The sequence below is a fragment of the Microcaecilia unicolor genome, chromosome 4, assembly GCF_901765095.1.
Source record: "Microcaecilia unicolor chromosome 4, aMicUni1.1, whole genome shotgun sequence".
NCBI classification, from domain to species: Eukaryota; Metazoa; Chordata; class Amphibia; order Gymnophiona; family Siphonopidae; genus Microcaecilia; species Microcaecilia unicolor.
The window spans coordinates 95,542,506-95,566,262 of NC_044034.1; the positions used below are offsets into that span (position 1 = coordinate 95,542,506).

Below are 23,757 nucleotides of genomic sequence, written 5' to 3' on the forward strand. Positions count from 1 at the left end.
TTATTCTATAAAACTGCATGCAAATTCCAGGAATGCCACTGATCCGCCCATGCCCTTCCCATGGCGTCACCCCCTTTTCAGATCCAGATCATAGTGCCTAAAAATGTGCATGCAAACCCCCTCTATGCTTTTCTTATCCAACACAAGAGGGTACCCCATTTTAACAGCACTTTTAAAATGTGTAAACTAGCTTGTGTTAGTGTTACCGCAAAAAGTATACCACTGAGGTAATGAGGTGCAAAAGTAGGCAAACCATATCACTACCCATTAGCAGTGTGAAAAGGCAAGTTAAGCACATGCAATGTAACACAGACATTAATGTAAAAAACTATAAGATTGTGCACTACCTTCTTCATTTATGCATATCAATATTCACATACTTTACTAATGTCGCTATCAAATGATTAAACTGATAAGAACAGATACTACATCTTAGCCAAAATGCTGAGAAGCAATCGCTATTGAATGATTAATTGCATCTCGTCTACAGCTGCAATTTCTATGAACGTTAAACATTGCATTAAACAGTTGATGCAAATTAGTACACCATCCCCTAAATTAATAACACTGACTGTGAATAGCTCCTCAAGCATTGTTAAGGTAGGAACAAGGAAGTTTGGCACAGCAATGTACACTGGAGTGGCAATTTTTACTGATGAAAATTCTAGCATAGTTCTTCAGCCTATCTGTCCAGGTGCTGCACAGGCCTTTTGTGGACAGAATCCCTAGAAATCTATTCAAGAAGCTAGGTGAGGTTCTCACAAGGCCTTCTGTCTCCCATCCTTTTAAAACAGGGGCAGTTTTACGAACACAATCTACTGAAAGTAAGTTCTCCAAGAGCAAATGGTCTAACGAAGCCCTTCCCTGTTGTCCAGCACAAGCTCTGGACTCTCCCAGCTTACTATTTCATTGAGAATTTGCAGCTGAACTGAAAGCCACATACCTGTGCTGGAGGAGCCTGCAAAGGATTGTTCTCCAGCTGTAAAACTTGTAACTGCGTCATTTTTCTAAAACAAATTGGAATGGCAAGCACTTGATTGCAGGAAAAGTCAAATTTTACCAAGGGAAGATCTGCTAATTCTATAAAACAACAGAAAGAATCATGTGATTGCTGAAGTATAGATTGTTAACGTATACACTGGTTTCTTTGAAATGAAAGTGCATCCCATGTAATAGGGTATGCATTCATCTCTGCAAATTTGGTCCATTAGTATGCCCTAAAAAATGTGGTGTGCACTAAATTTAATGCACACTATTTGATTTAGTGCACCTTAATTTGGTTAGTCGCCATTAAATCAATTTAGTGTGCACTAAAAATTTTCCTATTACAATGAATGTGTAAAACCAACCAAAACACACCTGAAAATTTGTGAAAAAATACAAAAACTACCAATTGTTTCTTCCTTGTGCTCACCCCCATTACTGATTTAAACAGGTAACGGCAAATGCAAGCAAAAGCAATGTAGCATTCTTCCAAAAGCATTTTATTTGGAGGACTTGTTTTACTGCAAAAGAGGCATAAAATTTGTAAAGTGAATATGCACTGGTACAAAGACTGAAGAGCTGCTGGTTTAGAGAAATGTTTCCCAAGTCCAGTCCTGGAGAACCCCTTGCTAGTCAGATTTTCAGGATATCCACAATGAATATGCATGAACTTGATCTGCATATACTGCATCTATTGCATGCAAATCTCTTTCATGCATATTCATTGTGGATATCCTGAAAACCTGACTGGCCAGTTGTACACCAGGACTGGATGTGGGAAACCCTGGTTTAGAGAACAGGGAGCTAAGGAAAATATTTCCCTTTAGACTACAGGCTAGAAATGTACACAGGGCAAATATTTTGTACTAATCCTCATTTTTGGATGTTTTATTTGGTTTGTTTGATACATTTCTTTTAATGCAAAATTTTAATGCATGTTAATTTGTAGGTTAAATGCATGTTAAATTGATCTAGTGTGAACTACATTTTTTAAGGCGTACACCCTCATGAACCGCATGCTCCCTAACGATTGCACATCTCTAAAGGATACCAGCAACAAGAACATCAGTGAGTCTATGTGTAGGGTTGTCAACAGGCTCTGGTTAATCCCAGCCTGGTTTTCCCTCCCTGCCTGGATGAACTTCTGCTGCAGATGATTCCATTAATTTCCCTAACAATAAGATTAGAAGTGTGTACAGGCAGGGAAGTAAAGCCAGTCATAAACCAGCCTGCCCTGGGGCCAACTGGCAACCTTACCTAAGTGAAACCTGCAGTTATTAATTTCCAGAGAATGGAACAGAACATATGGATGCAATAAGGTCCTGTAATGAACTGAGATTTAGAAACAGTATAAACATAAAAGGTTATCCCCATTTCCAACAGCCCTGGAAGTAATATGTGGTTGAATCAAAGCTGCACTCTTTTTGTGTCCAATAGTAAATTTTACAGTCTCAACCGTAGCCTACTAGGAAGGATGTTCCCATGTACTGCATTTAAAGAAAGAAGCTTAATAAAAACCAGAAAGAACAAAGCACAGACAGGTGGAGAAAAAGATAGTTTGCAGATCAGTTTGCTTTACTTTTGTTTGCAATTTGAAACCACTAAAGTAGAAAGAGTTTGATGGATATATTAACCCCATAAAAAGGGGGGGGGGAAGGGATGTTGAATTTTGCTCATGCTTTTTCAGCTGAAGCTCATTAAGTATATCCCTGTCCATGAAGGGCTTACAATTTAAGGGGCCAATATTCAAACTGCAGAAGTTAGCTGGGCTGCCTCCAGAGGTCAGCGCTGAGACCAGAAATTCAATGTAGGGCCATTTCCAGTGACCGGCATTGAATATCCGGTTTATTTTTGACTGGTTTAAACTTAACCGGCAAACCCAATATTCAACGCTGGCTGGTTAAGTTTAAAATATTAGCAGTTAGACGGTTATATCTCGTGATATAACTGGTTATCTGCTAAGCGTTACCCAGCAATATTCAGTGGGAGATAACCAGTGATCTCCTGCTGAATACTGCAGGATAGCCAAAGTGCCATTTAATTAAATTACATGGAAATACTTTTAAAACAAATAAGAGAAAATATTTGTTCAGACAAAGAATAGTTAAGCTCTGGAACTTGCTGCTGGAGGATGTGGTAACAGCAGTTAGAGTATCTGGGTTTAAAAAAAGGTTTGGACAAGTTCCTGGAGGAAAAGTCCATAGTCTATTATTGAGATGGATATGAGGGAAAAGGGAAAGGGGCAAGGGTAGGGAAATGATATACTGCCTTTCTGTGGTATTTTGTAACTACATTCAAAGCAGTTTACATATAGGTACTTATTTTGTACCTGGGGCAATGGAGGGTTAAGTGACTTGTCCACAGTCACAAGGAGTTGCAGTGGGAATCGAACCCAGTTCCCCAGGGTCAAGTCTGCTGCACTAACCAGTAGTCTACTCCTCACTCACTGCTTACCCTGGGATTGGTAGCAGGGAATGGTGCTACTAACTGGGTTTCTGCCAGATACTTGTGGCCTGGATTGGCCACTGCTGGAAGCAGGATACTGGGCTAGATGGGCCATTGCTCTGATCCAGTATGGCTGTTCTTATGAAATAGCCAAGAGCCGTTCCTGGGGACACAGTTTGGGTGGAACACCAGGAAGTGGTGATATAAACACATATTTTATAAAATACATGAGTATAGGCATAGGGGTTAATTTTATGACAGGGTGCCTAGGTTATGTGAGCATGAAGGCTTCTATTTTGATGATATTTTATGATGACACATACTCCCAGATTCTATATATGGCACCTAAAGTTATGTGTGGAATTCCACCTTCGGTTTCCATTTCTGCATGTAACTTACCAGGTGAGGTGGCTCTTAATTGGCAATTAAGGATCAATCAGTTGGCCTTAACAAGCGTTAACTGTACCCAATTATATGTGGAAATGCCTGGACCCCTATTCTATAGCTCCCGCGCCTAATTCCTTTGCACTCAACTCCAAAGGCGTGGCCATGGGTGTGAGCACGGGCAGATCAGGGGTATGCCTGGAAATCAGGGGCGGGGTTATAGAATACTATCATTACTGCGCCCAATTGCCGTGACTTTGGCACCAGCATTTACACCAGCCTTTGGCTGGCATAACTGCTCATGCCTAAAGCTAGGCATGAGAATGCAAATATTAAGCCACTATTTGCCCTCCCCTTGTTCCTTCTCACCCAGTACTTCCCTTGTCCTTAATTGTCTTGTCTGTCTGTCTTATTTTTAGATTGTAAGCTCTTTTGAGCAGGGACTGTCTCTCTCTACGTTGGATGTTCAGTGCTGCGTGCGTCTGGTAGCGCTATACAAATGTTAATAATAAATAATAATAATAATAATAATATCCTATAAAGGCAATTTCGCACAGAACTGTCGTTACAGAATTTACACTTAATGCACATCATCCTGGCACCTAACTTTGGGCAGCCTTTACTGAATTCCCCCAATAAAGGCATGTGTACTTACATGTGCCTTGCGCGTATAAGTGCACAGAATAGCAGCACTTGTGTGTAAGTGTGTAAGTGCACTACCTGCTATTCTATAACAGGCACACTTACAAAGCAGCGGTAAGCCCACGGCCAATTCAGAACTACCGCAGGAGCCCAGTGGTAGTTCCCGCCCCTAGTGCGCGCCGTTTTGGAGTGATGGAATTTACCCAGAGGTAATCGGGCAGCACGCCATTACTGCCAGGTTAGCGCAGGAGCCCTTACCGCCTTCTCAATGGGTGGTGCTAAGGGCTCCCCACCAAAATGGTTCACTTACAGCATGGCCATTGCTTTTTCCCCAAAATAGGCAGCTTTTTACCCGCTGTGGTAAAAGGGGGCCTCAGCGTGAGTCAAAAACACGCGCTGACACTAGTGCAGGTCCCCTTTTATCACAGCTTGGTAAAAGGACCCCTAAGGTAGAACATAAGGGCTTTAGCACATAACTGCAAGAGGATGTACAAGTAGGTGGAGCAAGGGAGAAGCATGGGCATCTTCCATTTATCTAACTTAGCACAGAAAACATAGGCACACCCATTTATACCTGTCATTGACATCTAGCTTTCAGTACACCAATGCCGACTTACACTAGTATTCTCTAACAGCATCCTGACACACAGATGCCATTACAGAATTGGCACTCAGCACACGGCACTAGTGCACCAAGCTGGAGGCACACAGTTATAGAATTGCCCTGACAGGTACCAATGTGAGCTTAAAAAATATTAGCACAAATTCTGCAGCTATAGCGCCCATACTGAAGGTGTAGACATTCCCCCAAGTTGCCAAAAATTACGTGTGCAAATTTTGGGCTTGTGCCCAATTTGTGCATGCAATTTAATTGAATAACAAGCTAATTAGCACCGATAATTGGCCTTTAAACAAGTAATTATTGGCACTAAGATTTAACTGGCATTTACGTGCACTCTGGAAAAGGGGACGCAGAAATGGGAAGGTCATGGGCGTAATGGGGTGTTCCTAAAATTAATGCACGTTGTTAAAGAATAACGGGGATGCACGCCTAATGCAGACGCATATATTTGCACCACATTTCAGTTGGTGCAAATGGCCACACCTAAAGTTAGGCACAATTCTCGGGCATAAGTGCTATTCTATAAATTGCACCTAACTTTAAGCACGGTTTATAGAACAGTGTTTTTGGTGCCATATATAGAATCTAGCCCATTATACCTACTCGAGAGCAGGTATAAATGTTAGGAAGTACTTTATGCATGTATGCTTCTATCTTATGAAATACATGCATACATTACAACTCTACCCATACTCCACCAAAACTTTATCCCTGTGCACGCCTTCTTGTCTTATAAAAATATCCAGTTTACTGCTTCTTACTCTACAAGGCTTCTTACTCTACAAAGCACAGAAACAATGCATGCAGTTCTCAAAAGACTGAGTGAACAGGGAACTGTAATTGTTACCTTGTGGTAAAATTTTGAGGTAATTTCTTCTGATATTGAGATCTCTTAAAGATTTCAGCAGGCCAACTTGCTGCGGCAATGCTGTGATTTCATTGCAACTGATATCCTATAGGAAAGTTAATAAGAAAAGGGTGAGCTACCTGCTCTCTATAGTTCAGCAATTCTAGGGATCAAATTCAAAGTTCTCTATGTCTTCTGATGTGGATGCCTATTATAATATATGTATCTATATAGGCGTAGGGTCACTGGAAAGCTCCAAGGGACATAAAGACACTAGGAAGTTGTTACAAACATCCCAGTATTAATGTTTATTCATAAACACCAATATGAACATGCTCGTATGCAGGTGGATATTCACAAACTTAACAGTACTGCTGCAACTTCCCAGGAAAGAGGGAGCAAGATAGAGAACAATCCAAGGTTATTTCTAATGCAATTCTTTAGATGGCCAATAGGGGTCACCGTGATAGCAGTATCCATTCAGCTAAACTGACCAACAACAAGAGTCTAAAGCAAGTCTTCGGACCTGGACTTCTACAGAGCCAGGCAAAGTGCCTTTAGCCCTACCCAGCAAAAACTATTTCTAATTCTCAATTTAACTGTATTTTTTAAACATCCCTCTACCAGGCTTTGCTCTTAGAAATTCCCAGCTGAAGAAACCAACAGTGTCAATGTTATTTACCTTCACAATGAAGAAACATGGGTGTAAATATGCAGCCATGCAGTGAATATATAATTTGAAGCATCTAGTTTAGACATATTCAAATCATATGTTCAACACTGACACTATCTATATAGGTAGCATTACTGAATATCCACATATACCCCAAATGCTATAAATGGCGCTCAAAACTGTATGTTCAAATTTGGGCACGCAGCCAATTTGTGTGTGCAATTTAATTGACTGAGCCAATTAGCACCAATAATCAGCTGCTAATAATCAATTATTGTCACTAATTGGCAACAATTAAATTTATAAACACACCTTGCTATGTGGTATTCTATAAAGATGCATGCGAAAACATTTTTGCATGCAATTGAAAAAGGGGCGTGGTCACAGGAGGGGCATGCATGTAGCATTACAGAATCCAGGGGATCCATGCCTAATATAAGCATGAGGATTTACACCAGGTTTCAGATGGTGTAAATTCTTGTGCCAAAAACTGGGCTCGGATCCTGGAACTCAGCGCCATTTATAGAATAGCGATCAGCGCTCATTTTTTTGGCACCCAAATTCAGACGCCATTTACTGACTACTGACTTTAGTCCGTAACATGAAACACAGACATCTTGATGTAGGCCCCACTGTGGAACCTACTTCTTGGTGCCAATTTAAGGATCTGCACCCATAATGCAGAGGGGCTCTGTAAGATGTCCAACCTACTACTACTACTACTACTTAACATTTCTAGAGCGCTACTAGGGTTACGCAGCGCCCCCACCCCCCAAAAAACATACATGTCAATTGCCTAATCAGTAGCATACCAGCTCCATTAACTGCTGTAGTTGGCCGATCTCTTCGGGAAGGGATCCTAGCTTATTATTACTGCAGATTAAGACTCTTAAGGGAAGACCACACAGGCAGGCTGGCAAACAGGAGAGCTGATTCCGACTGTAAGAGAAAAAGAAGAGCAAACATTAACATTGAAACGGGCCGCCCGTGTTTCGCTTCTGAGAAGCTGTCACGGCCCATGGGCGATACTGGAAAAATTTCATGACAAGCACAGGGGCTGCGAGCAAATTAAGCAAAATGTGGTTTAATAAGAAGATAATAAAGAATAAAAAAAGCCAAGACTATGCAATAAATGCTCCTCACAGGGTTAGGTGGCTGTCTTTACGATGCTTACTTTTCCGCTATATTAAAATCTTAAGGTCTGTTTTCTTACTAATAGCTGGGGCAATAATATGTTAGGCAAGGCTGACCTCTTGGATGATCAAAGGGATGTGAAATGTCAACAGTACCCAATTGAACACAGATGCTTGTGGCCGAGCTCTGATATGTACTCTTCTACAGAAGGAGTAGTTTTTATTTTGTTTAAATATTTTTATTTCCGGTGACTCATAGCAAGAAAGTGAAGACAAAAATCTGCTATTGCGTGGTGCTGGGTGGGAGGGAGCGCACACCCCAGCAACCACCACTCAGATAGTATATCGGATTTCCTAAACACAGAAACTATGGTCTCAATCCACACAAATAAATTTGGCTTCTGGACGGTGAATACTGCCATTAAAGTAAACACAGGACACACACATGGAAGTACATATCCCCCAGGACTGTAAGAACTGTATTACAGCACTGTTAAATTAGAAACAGGGTTGCTCACAATCTCCTATTTTTAGAATCAGACAGCATACAAACAACTCTCTATCACAGTAGCTAAAACTACACAGATATACCTTACACATTCCCTTTACTCCATCAGCACAACCACCTTAACATACAGTTCATATCTTTTCTGCCATGCACAGTACAACACAAAACAGGTCATACAAGTATCAGGGGCAGACTGACCTTATGGGCAACTGGGTCGTGCCTGAGGGCCCTGAAGTTCTGGGGGGCCCAGTGCCTCTCTCCCCCACCTCCACACCAGTGGCGTAGCTACGTGGGGCCTGAGGGGGCCGGGGCCCCCGCAGATCACCCCAGGACCCCCCTCCCGGCGAACCCGCCCCCGCCGCCGCCTACCTTTACTTTTGCTGGCGGGGGATCCCACTCCCCGCCAGCCGATGTCTTCTCAGTCCTTCCTGCTCTTCAATTTGTTTGCTGACGTCCTGCACGTACAACGTGCAGGACGTCAGCAAACAAATTGAAGAGCAGGAAGCGACTAAGAAGAAGACGTCGGCTGGCGGGGAGTGGGATCCCCCGCCAGCAAAAGTAAAGGTAGGCTGCAGCGGCGGCGGGTTCGTGGCGGGAGGGGGGGGGCGGCAATGTCGGCGGTGGGGGGGGGGCGGCGCCGGGGGGAGGGCTAAAATGTGCCCCCTCCCCCCGGGCTCTGGACCCCTCTCCCACTGAAGGCTGTCAACGAACTGCATAGAGAAACATCTTAAAAATGGGTTTTGAAAACTTCTACATCACAACTCTGTTACCGTTTGCCCACTTTCTCTGTCCCTAGTGGGTTCGCAATCTAAGTTTTTGCACCTGGGACAATGGAGGATTAAGTAACTTGGACAGGATCACAAGGAGCCACAGAGGGAATTGAACCTGGTTCTCAGCCCACTGCTCTAACCATTAGGCTACTCCTCCACTGTTTTTGTGCCTTTTCTGCACTGACTCCCAAATGATACCAGAAAAAGTCCCCAGCAATAATACTCTTTGCATGATAAACACCTACAAACACTGCAGTTTTGTACCTAAAAGAATTCCTGTTAGCTTGAAAATAAACATCCAAATTTATAATTCATAATAACCTAAGAATAGAAGTCCTAATTATACATAATAAATACTGATGTAGTGAAACACTGCAGTTTTGTACCTAAAAGAATTCCTGTTTGCTTGAAAATAAACATCTAAATTTATAATTCATAATAACCTAAGAATAGAAGCCCTAATTATACATAATAAATACTGATGTAGTGAAGTGTAGGTGCCAACATTTCAAAATGATTAGGAGTGGGAAACACAACACAAATGACCCCTCTATGGACACCACGAAAGAGTCTGCTCCATGTTTTATGATCCAGAGAAGTATGCAATTTACTATGAAAGGCAGTGAGCTGTACTATGGGCTTTCCTAAAATCTGCTTGTCTATGATGAAGAGCAAAGGTTTTTTCAGAAAAGGAGTTAAGTTGAGCCAACACCACCTGGCATGGCATATCCATGTTTAAATAGCAGCATTTACATGTGTAGATGACATACACAAGCAAGTGATTTCAGAATGCAGATACTTACACGTGGATATAGCCCGAAACACAAGGGGACGTGCTTTGGGTGGGTTAGAAACGTATACCTGTATTTCTCTGTTGGCATGTACACTTCTTGTGAGGAAGGCAGAATGTTCACCAAGACCTTTTGTAAATACTGGAGAAACTGTGAATGTTCCAACCTGGGAAATTTGTCATTTTGAACATTTTATTTAACCAACATGCTTTTCCTATCTTTTTCTGTATGAAATCTGAAATCATATTAGGAAAACACTGAAATAGAGAAGTGCAAAATGATGAATGAAACATAGCTAAATAAAACAATAACAGGAAACATCCTGTTAAGAAAACAGTAGATTTTCTGGTACAGTATATTTATTATCTCACACCTATACATGTACTGCACCAACAACGAAAAGTGACAGGAAGGTTACAGCATACAGGAAAAATAAGGCAAAGGCTGTCAGAGAATTAACAATGGTACTGAGTTCAGCAACTCTTAGGAATATCAATTCTGTTCCAGATGAACCAAGGATGGATAACTTCCAAGCACAGCAAGGTAAACGGCTCTTTGTTTGGTATGCAGCGTGAATCTGTTCATTTCATTTGCTATTTATAGGACACACCAGCAGTACCTGTACTGCTCAATGTGGTTTGCAACAGGTACAAATATCAAACATACCCCTATAATAAAACAATTACCATTTAAAACATTACAATAAAAAGAAATAAAGAGAACAGCCCAAATTGTAACAGAATCTAAACGATATCCATGGCCACATATCCAATCTCTTCTTATTCCCAGTAACCTCTGCCAAATAACTATCTTTTCAGGCATTTACAAAATGGCATTTACCAATGGCTTAGTGTTCTACAATTCAGGGCCACTCACAGACCAAGCCCTTGCCAGTATGGTTATTTTCATCATTTCACTAACTGTATATAAAGCCAAGACCCGCTGGGCTCACCTTCCCGTCCTCTGAGGAATATATAATCAGATTCTCTCCCCCACTCTCCCTTGACACCCTATACAGTAAAATTAAAAATTTAAATTGTATCCAAGCATTTATTGGTAGTCGATGAAGAACTAACAATAATGACTGAGCGCTCTGTCTTCTTGAAAAAACATAAATCAATCTAGCTGAGATTGCCAGGGAAATTGATTTGTTGTTTCAAGTTGTTCATTTATTAAATGTTACAATAATCCAATAGCAGGATAATATGGGCCTGTACCACCACTCTCATGTTCTGAAAATGATTTTCTAATCTCTCACCTTCAAAAAAAATCCCTTTGCACCACCAATGATACCTGAAACTCTAAACCAAATGAACCACCTTTGATCTCCCCCAAATCCTTTACTTTACAAGTCTCCACCACTTCTCTTCCCTTATTGGTGACCTGAAATCTACAAAACTTCTGGCTTATCTTTGTTCAGAACTAATCCACTATATACAATTCAGTGTACCAGCACAGACATTTATATTTAAATTCCTCTTCTTTCTCTTTCACCTCTTTTCCTACAGAGAACAAAATTTGGACATCAACTGCATAAAAATAACCAATCAAATCCAAGGACAGAATAAAAGATCTCAAAGAATACAAAAATATGTTACGTACGTGGGTTAAATGAAAAACGATGTCTCAGCTCCATAATTCATCCAAAGATCGCAGCACTGATGCGCTTACACACTTTCACTTGTTCTTTGAAATCCCTTAAGTGTCTATATAAAGAGGCTGTTTTGCTATTGCTTTTGAAGTGGAAGCATTCAGTCAGAACTAGTCCAGTGCAATTTAAGCATGCATAAATAAATGAATGTGCTGTAATAGAATTTCTGATTGCTGAAGGAGTCCGAAATTCACCTTTGTATGAAGGTTGTTTATGGTGATGACTGTGCTGATGTAATTAGTGCGTTGCTGGGCCAAAAAAGGTAGTGTATATAGACTGTGAAGAGCTGATTTGTGTGATCAAAAACGAAATGAATAACTAGTGACAGCAATGAACAAGTATAAACCAAAGAGAGTGAAAGCCACCAAAACCACAAGTCCAAAGACAAAAAATTCCAAGGACATTCGGTTTTAATGTTCCAAATTTTTATTCGTCAATGGTACATACAGGCAAAACTCAACACGGGCTGTGTTTCGGCACGGTAGTCTTTGTCAGGAGTCCTCATGAAAAAAAATAATAATAAACACAAACATAAATGAAAACTATATAAACCAAAAATGTAGATATACACACAAATAAACAAGAGAAGTGGGGAGGGAGGGATGAGTGAGGGAATAGAAGATTAATGTGGGAGGGGGGAAGAGAGGATGGGGAGGGGGATGGGAGGAGGGGAGAAATTGTAAAAACTGTATGGTGACATTAGCTAACATGATGACCTATTGGTATGTGTTAAGAGTTGCACTTTTGTACAATTTGTGTTGCCGTCAATAAAAATGGTTTAAACATACACACAAATAAACATTAATGAGATTTATATAAACAACAAATGTAAATATACACATATATATGTGAAAATGGTGAATATGAATATAAGTGCTCATAAAATCCTATTCAGTGATAGTGGAGGGGCATTTTCGATATGAGGTGTAAGTCCGATTTTGGATGTTTCGCACGAAACATCCAAAGTCCAAATAGGAAAGAAGGTCCTTTTCAAAAAAGAAAAAAGTCTACCTTTTTTTCAAATATACTGTTTTGAACAAGGTTTTGTGATTTGGACGTTTTGTTTTTTTGGTCCATTAAAAAAAAAAGGAGCAAAATGTAGAGATTCATGCTATTGGGATGTAGCAGGAGTCAGCATTTTTAGTAGAATGGTCTCCCAGACATCCCAGGAGAGCAATGGGGCACCCTAGAGGGCACTTCTATGCATGTCATAAAAATGCTCCCCGGTACACATCTCACCTTTGCTCCCTTGAGCCCTCCAAAACCCACTCAAAATCCACTGTTCCCCCACTACAATAGCCCTTATGGGTGAAGGGAGCACCTACAGTGGTGGAAATAAGTATTTGATCCCTTGCTGATTTTGTAAGTTTGCCCACTGACAAAGACATGAGCAGCCCATAATTGAAGGGTAGGTTATTGGTAACAGTGAGAGATAGCACATCACAAATTAAATCCGGAAAATCACATTGTGGAAAGTATATGAATTTATTTGCATTCTGCAGAGGGAAATAAGTATTTGATCCCCCACCAACCAGTAAGAGATCTGGCCCCTACAGACCAGGTAGATGCTCCAAATCAACTCGTTACCTGCATGACAGACAGCTGTCGGCAATGGTCACCTGTATGAAAGACACCTGTCCACAGACTCAGTGAATCAGTCAGACTCTAACCTCTACAAAATGGCCAAGAGCAAGGAGCTGTCTAAGGATGTCAGGGACAAGATCATACACCTGCACAAGGCTGGAATGGGCTACAAAACCATCAGTAAGACGCTGGGCGAGAAGGAGACAACTGTTGGTGCCATAGTAAGAAAATGGAAGAAGTACAAAATGACTGTCAATCGACAAAGATCTGGGGCTCCACGCAAAATCTCACCTCGTGGGGTATCCTTGATCATGAGGAAGGTTAGAAATCAGCCTACAACTACAAGGGGGGAACTTGTCAATGATCTCAAGGCAGCTGGGACCACTGTCACCACGAAAACCATTGGTAACACATTACGACATAACGGATTGCAATCCTGCAGTGCCCGCAAGGTCCCCCTGCTCCGGAAGGCACATGTGACGGCCCGTCTGAAGTTTGCCAGTGAACACCTGGATGATGCCGAGAGTGATTGGGAGAAGGTGCTGTGGTCAGATGAGACAAAAATTGAGCTCTTTGGCATGAACTCAACTCGCCGTGTTTGGAGGAAGAGAAATGCTGCCTATGACCCAAAGAACACCGTCCCCACTGTCAAGCATGGAGGTGGAAATGTTATGTTTTGGGGGTGTTTCTCTGCTAAGGGCACAGGACTACTTCACCGCATCAATGGGAGAATGGATGGGGCCATGTACCGTACAATTCTGAGTGACAACCTCCTTCCCTCCGCCAGGGCCTTAAAAATGGGTCGTGGCTGGGTCTTCCAGCACGACAATGACCCAAAACATACAGCCAAGGCAACAAAGGAGTGGCTCAGGAAGAAGCACATTAGGGTCATGGAGTGGCCTAGCCAGTCACCAGACCTTAATCCCATTGAAAACTTATGGAGGGAGCTGAAGCTGCGAGTTGCCAAGCGACAGCCCAGAACTCTTAATGATTTAGAGATGATCTGCAAAGAGGAGTGGACCAAAATTCCTCCTGACATGTGTGCAAACCTCATCATCAACTACAGAAGACGTCTGACCGCTGTGCTTGCCAACAAGGGTTTTGCCACCAAGTATTAGGTCTTGTTTGCCAGAGGGATTAAATACTTATTTCCCTCTGCAGAATGCAAATAAATTCATATACTTTCCACAATGTGATTTTCCGGATTTAATTTGTGATGTGCTATCTCTCACTGTTACCAATAACCTACCCTTCAATTATGGGCTGCTCATGTCTTTGTCAGTGGGCAAACTTACAAAATCAGCAAGGGATCAAATACTTATTTCCACCACTGTACTGTATATGTTGGTATAGCAGGGTTTTGGTGACCTTGGAAGGGGGTCACAGTTTCCACCATAAGTGTGACAGATAGAGGGCGATAGGGACCTGGCTTCCCCACTGTGTACTGCACCAACCACTACACTACTCCAGGGACCTGCTTGCTGCTCTAAGAGATCTGACTAACATCTGCAGCTGTCATAGAGGCTGGTAGGTCATACTTTTATTCACATTTCTTTTGGGGGGGGGAGGGAGTATTGGGAGATCACCCCTGATTCCCTCCAGTGGTCATCTGGTCATTTAGGGCACCTTTTTGTTCCTTATTTGTTCTGAAAACAGGTCTAGACCAAAACTTCTTGGTTTTAGTCCTGGACATTTTTGTTTTGTTCCATTATGGCTGTAAAACACCCTAATCCCGCCTTCAAAGCGCCCCCGACTTGCCCCCTTGTGATTTGAATGCACTTCTGACAGACTTCATAGAAAAACATCTAAAAACAGGTTTCAAAAATACTGATTTGGATGTTTTTGTAAGAAAAATGCGCAAATGCTGCTTTATTCCACTTTTTAGATGTTTTTCACTTTCGAAAATGAGCCACAGTGCATACTTAAAATGTAAAGTTAGTGAACGTGAATATAAGAACCTAAAATACTATTATCAAATATACTGATGATGGACCAGTCTCACATGAGATAGGCTGACGAACTCGTAAAGGACAATCAGAAGATTGCTCAAAGGGAAATTGCTGACACAATTGGCTTTTCACAGGAACATGTGAGTTACATTACTGATATTCTTGGATATCAAAAGATTTGTGCAAGAATGGTTCCTCACTGCAGAAATGAATGCTTCGAGACTTGAAATCTGTCAGCAATTGTTGTCCAGCTATCAGAATGAAGGTGAGGAATTTCTTCACAAGATCATGAAAGCCAATGAAATATGGGGTCATCATTATGAGCCTGAAACAAAATCCCAATCCATGCACATGTGTTTTGTAAAGCAACTTTGACAGTCTATACCAAAAAAAACCTTACTTATATATGACAGATGAAGCTTCAGTGACCATTGCCACCAGCCTTGCTTGTGTGAGATAAGTTAAAAGAAGCTCTCAGATTGTAACACCATGACAGCAATGCAAAGGTTGAGGACTGCATAGTTGTGATAGAGTTTACATGGTGATGCCACAGAGCCGAGGCCCCAGCAGGTACACCAGAAAGATTCCCAGGGGTCAATGTGAAAGAGATTCCAAAGCGTTTAATTTAAACAGTGGTGTAGCCAGGAATTTTTAACAGGGATGTACGTTAAAAATCACCTCCACTCCGCTCCAGTCTTCGTCCAGACAGTGTCAGTAGTATTCATAGGATGCCTGCAGCCTGTACCAGGACTTTCTCTCTGAACTGTCCCACCCTTCACAAAACAGGACATTGCATCAGAAGGGGTGGAAGACAGAAGGTCCAGGTGCAGGCTGCAGGTAGCCTGTAAGACTGGGAGGAGATGATTTTAAGACAAGGGTAAGAGGGGGGGCAGTATAACGGGGGGGGGGGGGGGGCGTACACAACACACACATATCTGGAATAAATACTCCAATGAATTTAAACAAAGGTGCCTAGGAGTACAGTCCTAGAAAGAGGGCAGCCCAGACTACAAACCAAGACAAAATGGGTAGGGCAGAAAACAGGAGGCAGGTGAGAGACAAAGCCCCTGGTCTTCTACAGCACTTTAGCTGGGAGGGACAGCCTACAAAGGACTTTAGGAAGTTTGACAAACTACTCAGAGAGAGTTTTGTTTTATACAGTTCTTGTATATGTAGCTACGTTGCAAGGAATTTCTCTGATAAATAAACCTTCACTGGTGTAAGTGAAAGCGGTGTTGGTGGTCTTAAATTCAGTCTAGAGGCCCCAGATTAATAGAGAGGGCAATGTCAGTGTGTAAACTTCCCATTTTGGAACAGCAGTGGGATAGTTATGCCTCAAATTGTAGCAAGATACAGAGAAATGCATCAAAAAACTGTGATCAGGAGTGAAATTGCATTAAACCTGAATGAAAGCACACCAAAATACAGACATCTCTTCCCCATTTCCCATTTTACTGTTATTCTGACATCTGGCCCTACCTTGGCCATTTTCAAAAGAAGGAGCCTATTCTTGGTTGGTCTATACTAAGGTTATTGTCCTTTTGTCTGTAATAATATGGCAACATATAATAACATAGTAATGATAGCAGAAAGACTGAAATGGCCCTTCTAGCACTTTGAAAGGTGATTAGGGTTGTAATGGCCCCTCTGTGCAGATTGCTGTCCTAACCTCAGTTAGATCTCTGTTGCTACAAGCAGAATGTCCTCAAACCTTCATTTAGGATTGTAACTGCTGTTCCATGCAGGTTAACAGCTCTTCCTTTTGTAGAAACACAAAAAAAGTAATTTCACTGCTGTTCCGAACTGAAAAGAAAGGAAGGGCTTTTGGATTTAGTTCATGCCTTTCTCAGCTGTAGCTCACGGTGAGCTGCATTCATGTACAGTAGGTATTTCCCTGTCCCCAGAAGGCTTGCAATCTAATGGGGTAATTATATATCTTGATGCCACAATTGAGCGTCTATAACAGCACTTAGGCGCTCCTAAGTCCTTATAGAACACAGCGTGAAAGATCGCTGGCATGCTTAAACTTCAGTGCACCTACTTGCAGCAGGTCAATAGCTGGTGTAAGCTGGAGCACCTAACTGTGCCATGTAACAGACGGAAATGATAGCATTCTGTAAATTGCACACATCACTTGGCGACAAGCCCATGGCCCACACATTGCTCCACCCATTGCATGTCTCCCTCGCGGGTACGCATTAGGCAAATTTGGCACGTACTGTGCACATTATCTTGAGAGACTGTATATAGTAGAACTATGTCATGTTTTTATTACTCAGTCCCCTGGATTCTATACAAGTCGCCAAATTTGCGCACCCAAATTTCAGTGCACAGGGCAAATGTGTATGCAAATCAATGAATGAGCAAGGCACTAACAATCTATTATTGGAATTAATTGGCAACAATTTGCATTTGTGCGTGCATCTGCCCTAGTCATGCCTAAATTTTCTAGCACACAACTCAAAAGGGGCCTGGTCATTGGAGGGATAAGGGCGGATCGGGGGGATGCTCCTAGAAGTTAGGTGTGATGTTACAGAATACTATAATTTGCGCACCCAACCCAACTTTCAAAAATTTGGCACCAGTATATATGGAGGGGCATTTTCAAGAGGGACGTCCAGGTTTTGATGAGAACGTCCTCGCAAAACGTCCCCATCCAGGGGCGGGGAAACCCGTATTTTTGAAACAAGATGGACATCCATCTTTCGTTTCAATAATACAGTCAGAGATGCCCAAATCCTGAAATATGGTCGTCATTAGAGATGGTTGTCCCTAGACTTGGTCGTTTCTGATTTTCAGCAATAATGGAAACCAAGGACGCCCATCTCAGAAACGACCAAATGTAAGCCATTTGGTCATGGGAGGAACCAGCATTTCTAGTGCACTGGTGCCCCTGACATGCCAGGACACCAACTGGGCACCCTAGGGGGCACTGCAGTGGACTTCAGAAATTGCTCCCATTACATAGCTCCCTTACCTTGTGTGCTGAGCCCCCCAACCCCCCCACAAAACCCACTACCCACTACTGTACACCACTACCATAGCCCTTAGGGGTGAAGGGGGGCACCTACATGTGGGTACAGTGGGTTTCGGAGGGCTCACATTTACCACCACAAGTGTAACAGGTAGGGGGGGTGGGCCTGGGTCCGCCTGCCTGAAGTGCACTGCACCCACTAAAACTGCTCCAGGGACCTGCATACTGCTGTGATGGACCTGAGTATGACATCTGAGGCTGACATAGAGGCTGGCACAAAAGATCTTGAAAGATGTTTTTTGAGGGTGGGAGGGGGTTAGTGTCCACTAGGGGAGTAAGGGGATTCTCTCCGGTGGTCATCTGGTCATTTCGGGCACCTTTTTGTGCCTTGATCATAAGAAAAACACGACCAGGTAAAGTTGTCCAAGTGTTCATCAGGGACGTCCTTGTTTCTTTCAAATATGGGTCGAGGACATGCTAGTGTTAGGCATGCCCAAGACCCGCCTTCGCTATGCCTCTGATACGCCCCCTTGAACTTTGGCAGTCCCTGCAACAGAAAGCAGTTGGGGACGTCCAAAATCGGCTTTCGATTATACCAATTTGGACGACCCTGTGAGAAGGACGCCCAGCTTCCAATTTATGTCAAAAGATGGGCATCCTTCTCTTTCGAAAACGAGCCCAATAGTAACATAGTAAGTGACGGCAGATAAAGACCTGAATGATCAATCCAGTCTGCCCAATAGTCACATTCATTCTCAATTCAAGATTAAATAAACAATGAACGTGAGATTAAATACTCAATCATGGTCTTTCTTTGTTGTTTCTGGGATACAGACTGTAGAAGTCCGACCGGCTCTGTCCTTATGTTCCAACTACTGGAGTTGCTGTCAAAGCCCACTTCAGCCTATCCGAATGTGTCTTGCCATTTGCGGGACACAGACTGTAAAAGTCTGCCCAGCACTGTCCTCAAATTACTGGAGTTTCTGTCAAAGCTCTCTACAGTCCATCCTAAACTGGATTGTTATATGCGGGACTCAGAATGTACAAGCCAGCCCAGCACCAGCCTTAGTTGATACAGCCAGAGTTGCCATCTAAGCACTACTTGATATGCAAACATATATGCAACCCTTTAAGTTTTGTTTTTTATACCATTCATTTTCTAATTAGAAAGCTTCTGGAGTGGAGGAGTGGCCTAATGGTTAGTGCAGTGGGATGCAGACCCAGGGAACCAGGTTCAATTCCCACTGCTGCCCAACAGTCAGCAGTGGGTTAAGATCCTGGGGAACCAGGTTCAATTCTCTCTGCAGTTCCATGTGACCCTGGGCAAGTCACTTATAGCCCTCCGTTGCCCCAGGTACAATATACTTAGATTGTGAGCCCATCTGGGACAGTGCATGTACCTGAATAATTATATATGTAAACCACCTTGAGTTGTGCTTCAATAGAAGGCAGTATATCAAACATTGATAGACTTAGACTTCATCCTTTTTGAATTCCGCCCCATGTACACTAAAAATGTCCACATACTTTGTACCTGTCTTTTCTTTTTCTTTTTTTTTTTGGGGGGGGGGGATTAAGTAGATGGCATTGTATGAAAATGTCACATACGCATTGCTGTTCTTGTTCCCCTGATATAAACAACATCCCCAAAACCTTCTCACAGTGTGCTGTTATGGAAAGCCGTGCATACCTTTAGCCAGCCAGATGAGGGCAATGTTTAGGTACAGCAATCTAGATGCGTTAGTCTATTTTAATTTGGCTCAATTGCTTTAAAATTTAGCAGTGTTTAAAACAGGGAAAGGCTGGGTTGACCCAGTGGCACAGAGAGTGAAGTCCCTGGCTTGATCCCTGGGTAAGCACTGGGGTGCAAGGACACTATCCACTGCATCCATGGGGAGGGGGAGTTGTGGTCATTACATGGACATAATGGTCTGAGGTCAAGCTGTGGGTGTAAAGTTCCATGTGGAGCTTGGCATTATAGCCCCCAGCTGGCACAAACATTAGGCACGACTAGACAATCACCTAGAGCAGCTGCAGTCAAAGCAAATCAAATAACAGATCTCAATAGGAAGTCAAACTCAAAGAAACATTAATGAATAATTTTACCTTTAGGAAGGATAGGCAAGTTTCAAATAGCCCATTTCCTAGGAAAAACGACTTTTAGAAACTGTTTAAATCATCCTTTGGTGAACTGCATCTAGCAGATCGTGTTTTTGACTTCTGTTACATCAGTTGCTTTTTCACTTTTGACATTTCTTGTATCAGCTGATAGCACTAATTCCTTTGATGATGTTTATTGCATATTTTGCTGTATCCTGATATCGGCACAAATTGATCCACTGATTCATCCCTAAGACTCCTGAAGCAGGTGCTTTTTGCGCCAAAATGCAGAACTGCGTCAAGTCATATTTAGGGTGTTTATGGTATGGTTTTGATGGTCGCTCCTCCTTTTTACCATTGTTTGTTCCCTGATAGTTTTTCAAAAGGGGTCTATTTTGCCTTTTGTTGTTGGTTTTTGTTTTGTTTGTTTTTTTAGAAATTGTTCTCATTATTTGTGTATAGCGTAATATTTAAACATGGGTCCTGATATTCAAAATGCTTTAAACGGTGGACAGTGCCGCTGAAAAAGCCTGGTTAGTGTTTGGGGGTATTCCGGGGGGAGGGGTGAAGTTGGCTCTTGGCTGGTTAACCGCAAATATTCAGCTGTTAACCGGCTAAGATAACTAACTCCATAAGTAGGAACACATAAAAAGCTATGAGGTTCTTTAAAGTGCCAAATATCGCATGTAACCAGCTATGTCTTCACCAGATCTGTATTCCCAGAAATTCAATGCTGGAGCCCAGAAATGGACCGGCACTGAATTTCCAGGTACAGCACTGGTGGCAGACAGCAAAACGCTGATCGACACTGGCTGAATATCGGGCCCATGGTTTCCTTGGAGGGGGAGGAGATTAGAGGACTGAACGTTAATTGGGAAGGAGGGAGACATAACGCTGAAGGTTCACCTAGGGTGCCTAATACCATTGCATCAGCTCTGATACTGACCCAACTGAGTCTGCTTTGTGGTGAGGGATAGAACACTGGAGGGAAAAAGTCCCCAGATAGTACAAATCAGTATAAGCAGCTCAGGAGGGCATATTCAGCGGCACTTAACTGGGCAGTGAGGCTGAATATGCCCTCTGAGCACCATGGTACTGTCCGGGCAGTGCAGAGATGGTTCAGGGTGGACTCGGGGCGGAGTTAGGAGTTATGCAGGCATAGGGTTACCATATCTGCAGAGACAAAAAAGAGGACACACAAAAAAAAGGTGCCCGCCCCCCAGACCCACCCCCACCCTCTCCACACAGTCACCTTGAACCCCCAAGAAAGCCATATTCTATAAGCAGTGAAAATACTGGTAAAAGTTACAGAAATGCATTTTGTTCCATACTCTGCTAAATACAAAATTAGAAAAGATGTACATTTCCAAAAAAGCAAACATCCAGAAGCAGCATGTCCCCCTCTCCTTTCCCTTCTATCCATGTGCTGTATTCCCCCTCCCCCCCCCCCCATATGTAGGTCCCACTCACCACACTAGAGAGTTGCATGGGGACAGAAATCTAGCTCATCCCCACAAGAATTTAACCCATCCCTTCCTAGAAAAAATTCTAGTCTGCTCTCTCATTCTCTCTCTAGGTTTGAGCCACAGTACTGCAGGCAAGGAAGAAACGGAAGTGGGAAGTTGGAACACTCTGGTGCGGACATGTAAGACATGTCTCTGATTCGCTGGCACTGTGTGCTGAGAGGTCGCCACATACACATGCCAGTAGGTCAGGTGGCTTCAGATAATTGTGCCTGTGTCAGAGCTGATGCACATCTGCCTGGCAGCAGAGAGGGTTAATGGAAGATTTTCCACATCTGTGCTGTTAAAGCAAGGAGGAGGCAGCACTCAAAGAACTTGGTACTTCCTAGGTGAGAGGTTGGTACAGGTGCAGCTTACACTTCCACGGGAACCCCACAGGAACTGCTTCCGTCCCCATGGGAACCCCACAGCCCCAGAGGGGATTCCTGTGGGAGTCTCTTGGACTCTGCAGGATTCCCGTGAACCCTGTTCCCATGCAGGTCTCTAACTCTCACATTCCATCCATCTTTTTCACAGCCCCCTCCTTCCATCCGCTCACGTGCATCCATCCACCCCTCCTCTCCCCCCAGCCCTAATTCAGGGTGCCCTCCCCGAACGTACCTTAATGCACCCTGGTAGTCTCTTAGGGGCAGGAAAGAACCCCACTCTTTCCTGCTCGCTGCCACTGACCTGCTCGCTGCAGCCGCTTCTTCAAAATGGCTGCCAGAACTTCAAGCTGAGGCCTCACATTACTTTTTTTCTAGTTTGCTGTTTGTTGCCAGCCCAGGAAGGTCATGGGAGGGCCCTGGAAATTGAAGGACTACAGATGGTGACCTTTCTACCTCTTGTTTCCCTATTGTTGCCTTGGGGGAAGAAAAGGTGAGAAAGGGGCGGCAGCTACTGAGATAATACTTTTATCTCGCTGCACCTCAAGCCTGGAATGGACTTGAAGGGAGAAGCTGGAGACAAGCCCGCTGTGTTGTCCTCTTCACTGCCGTCGCTGCGCCTAAAAGTAAAAGGGTTAAACACGCGCAAGGGGGGGAGGAACGGAGAAGAGGGCTGTCGATCGGACAGCTGAGGGCGGGAAGGAGCGGAGGGACCATCCGATAGCTGCCTGGCTGAAGCGCTGCTGGGCCAGGCAGCCCTGGGTTTGGGTGTTTAGCAGCCAGGGGAATGTCACGGTTGGCCAAGCATCTTATACAGGGCGCCTATGACTGTCCTCCCATCCCATCCATGTCCATCAATTCTCCCCTGCCCTCCCATTCCCTTCCTCCCTCCCTCCCTTCCCTCGATGTCCTGCGATTCTCTCCTCCTGACATAATCTCGCCTCCAGCGTTCCCTTCCCCCTCATTGTTCCGCCCTCTGATGTCATTATGTTTTGACGCGAGGGCGGGGCAATGAGTGGGAATGGATGTTACGAACCCAGGCATCCAGACATAGAATGTTGGAGGTGCAAATTAATATATAGGATGTGAAAGTATGCATACTATTTCTGGGCACCTACTTTTTAAACAACTATACATTAATTTCATAAAAAGCCCTTTTCAACATGTAAAACAGATTTTACATGCAGAAAAGACTTCATTAAATTACCCTCATAAAGTTTAACTACGCTGAAATAGCTCTGTATATAATGCTACTGATAACCTCTGGGATCAAACAATTTCCTAACCATAACATGCTAGAAAAACAAGAGCTCTGATCTACTGTACAAACTTCTGTCACATGACAAGTATCAGCTGACCCCTGCCATCAAGCCAGTTTGGTCAGCTTACTTTGATCTTATACAAGAATAGTAACTTGCAATGAAACCCTTCCAACAGTCTGTCTAGAATTCACAGACCAAGACACACTATTTTCTTACAACCAGACAACTTGTGGTCAGGAAATGTTTCAGCCATGTAATTTGGAACAAATATCCTATCAAACAAAGTTAATCTTTGCATTAACTGGTTTACACAAACAGCGGTGACAATTCGGTCTTCTCTTATGCAAAAATCATCATCATGTCCATTGTAGATTCTGTGAAAATACACTTAGGACTAGATTCTATATATTACACCTAAAAATTGTGCGTAACTTTCTTTGTGGAATGGGGACTTATGAGGTAGTATTGGCGCCAGAAAAAAACGGGGTTGTGGTGGTTGGGCAGGCAGGGGAGGGATGGCAACTAGGGGCTCTGATAAATGGGTGGTTTG

The 23,757-nt window shown here is 43.1% G+C and overlaps 1 protein-coding gene and 1 pseudogene across 1 annotated transcript in view; both read right to left on the minus strand.

Moving 5' to 3' along the window:
* Positions 1-23,757, minus strand: part of LRCH1 (leucine rich repeats and calponin homology domain containing 1) — a 346,398-nt gene that overhangs the window by 137,485 nt on the left and 185,156 nt on the right. The window contains exons 3-5 of the mRNA XM_030200501.1: positions 7,410-7,536; positions 5,925-6,030; positions 944-1,080 (exon numbers count right to left, since the gene is read on the minus strand). Coding sequence (XP_030056361.1) covers positions 944-1,080; positions 5,925-6,030; positions 7,410-7,536 — 370 coding nt within the window. The remainder of the gene's footprint in view (positions 1-943; positions 1,081-5,924; positions 6,031-7,409; positions 7,537-23,757) is intronic.
* On the minus strand, positions 332-456 carry LOC115469797 (annotated as a pseudogene).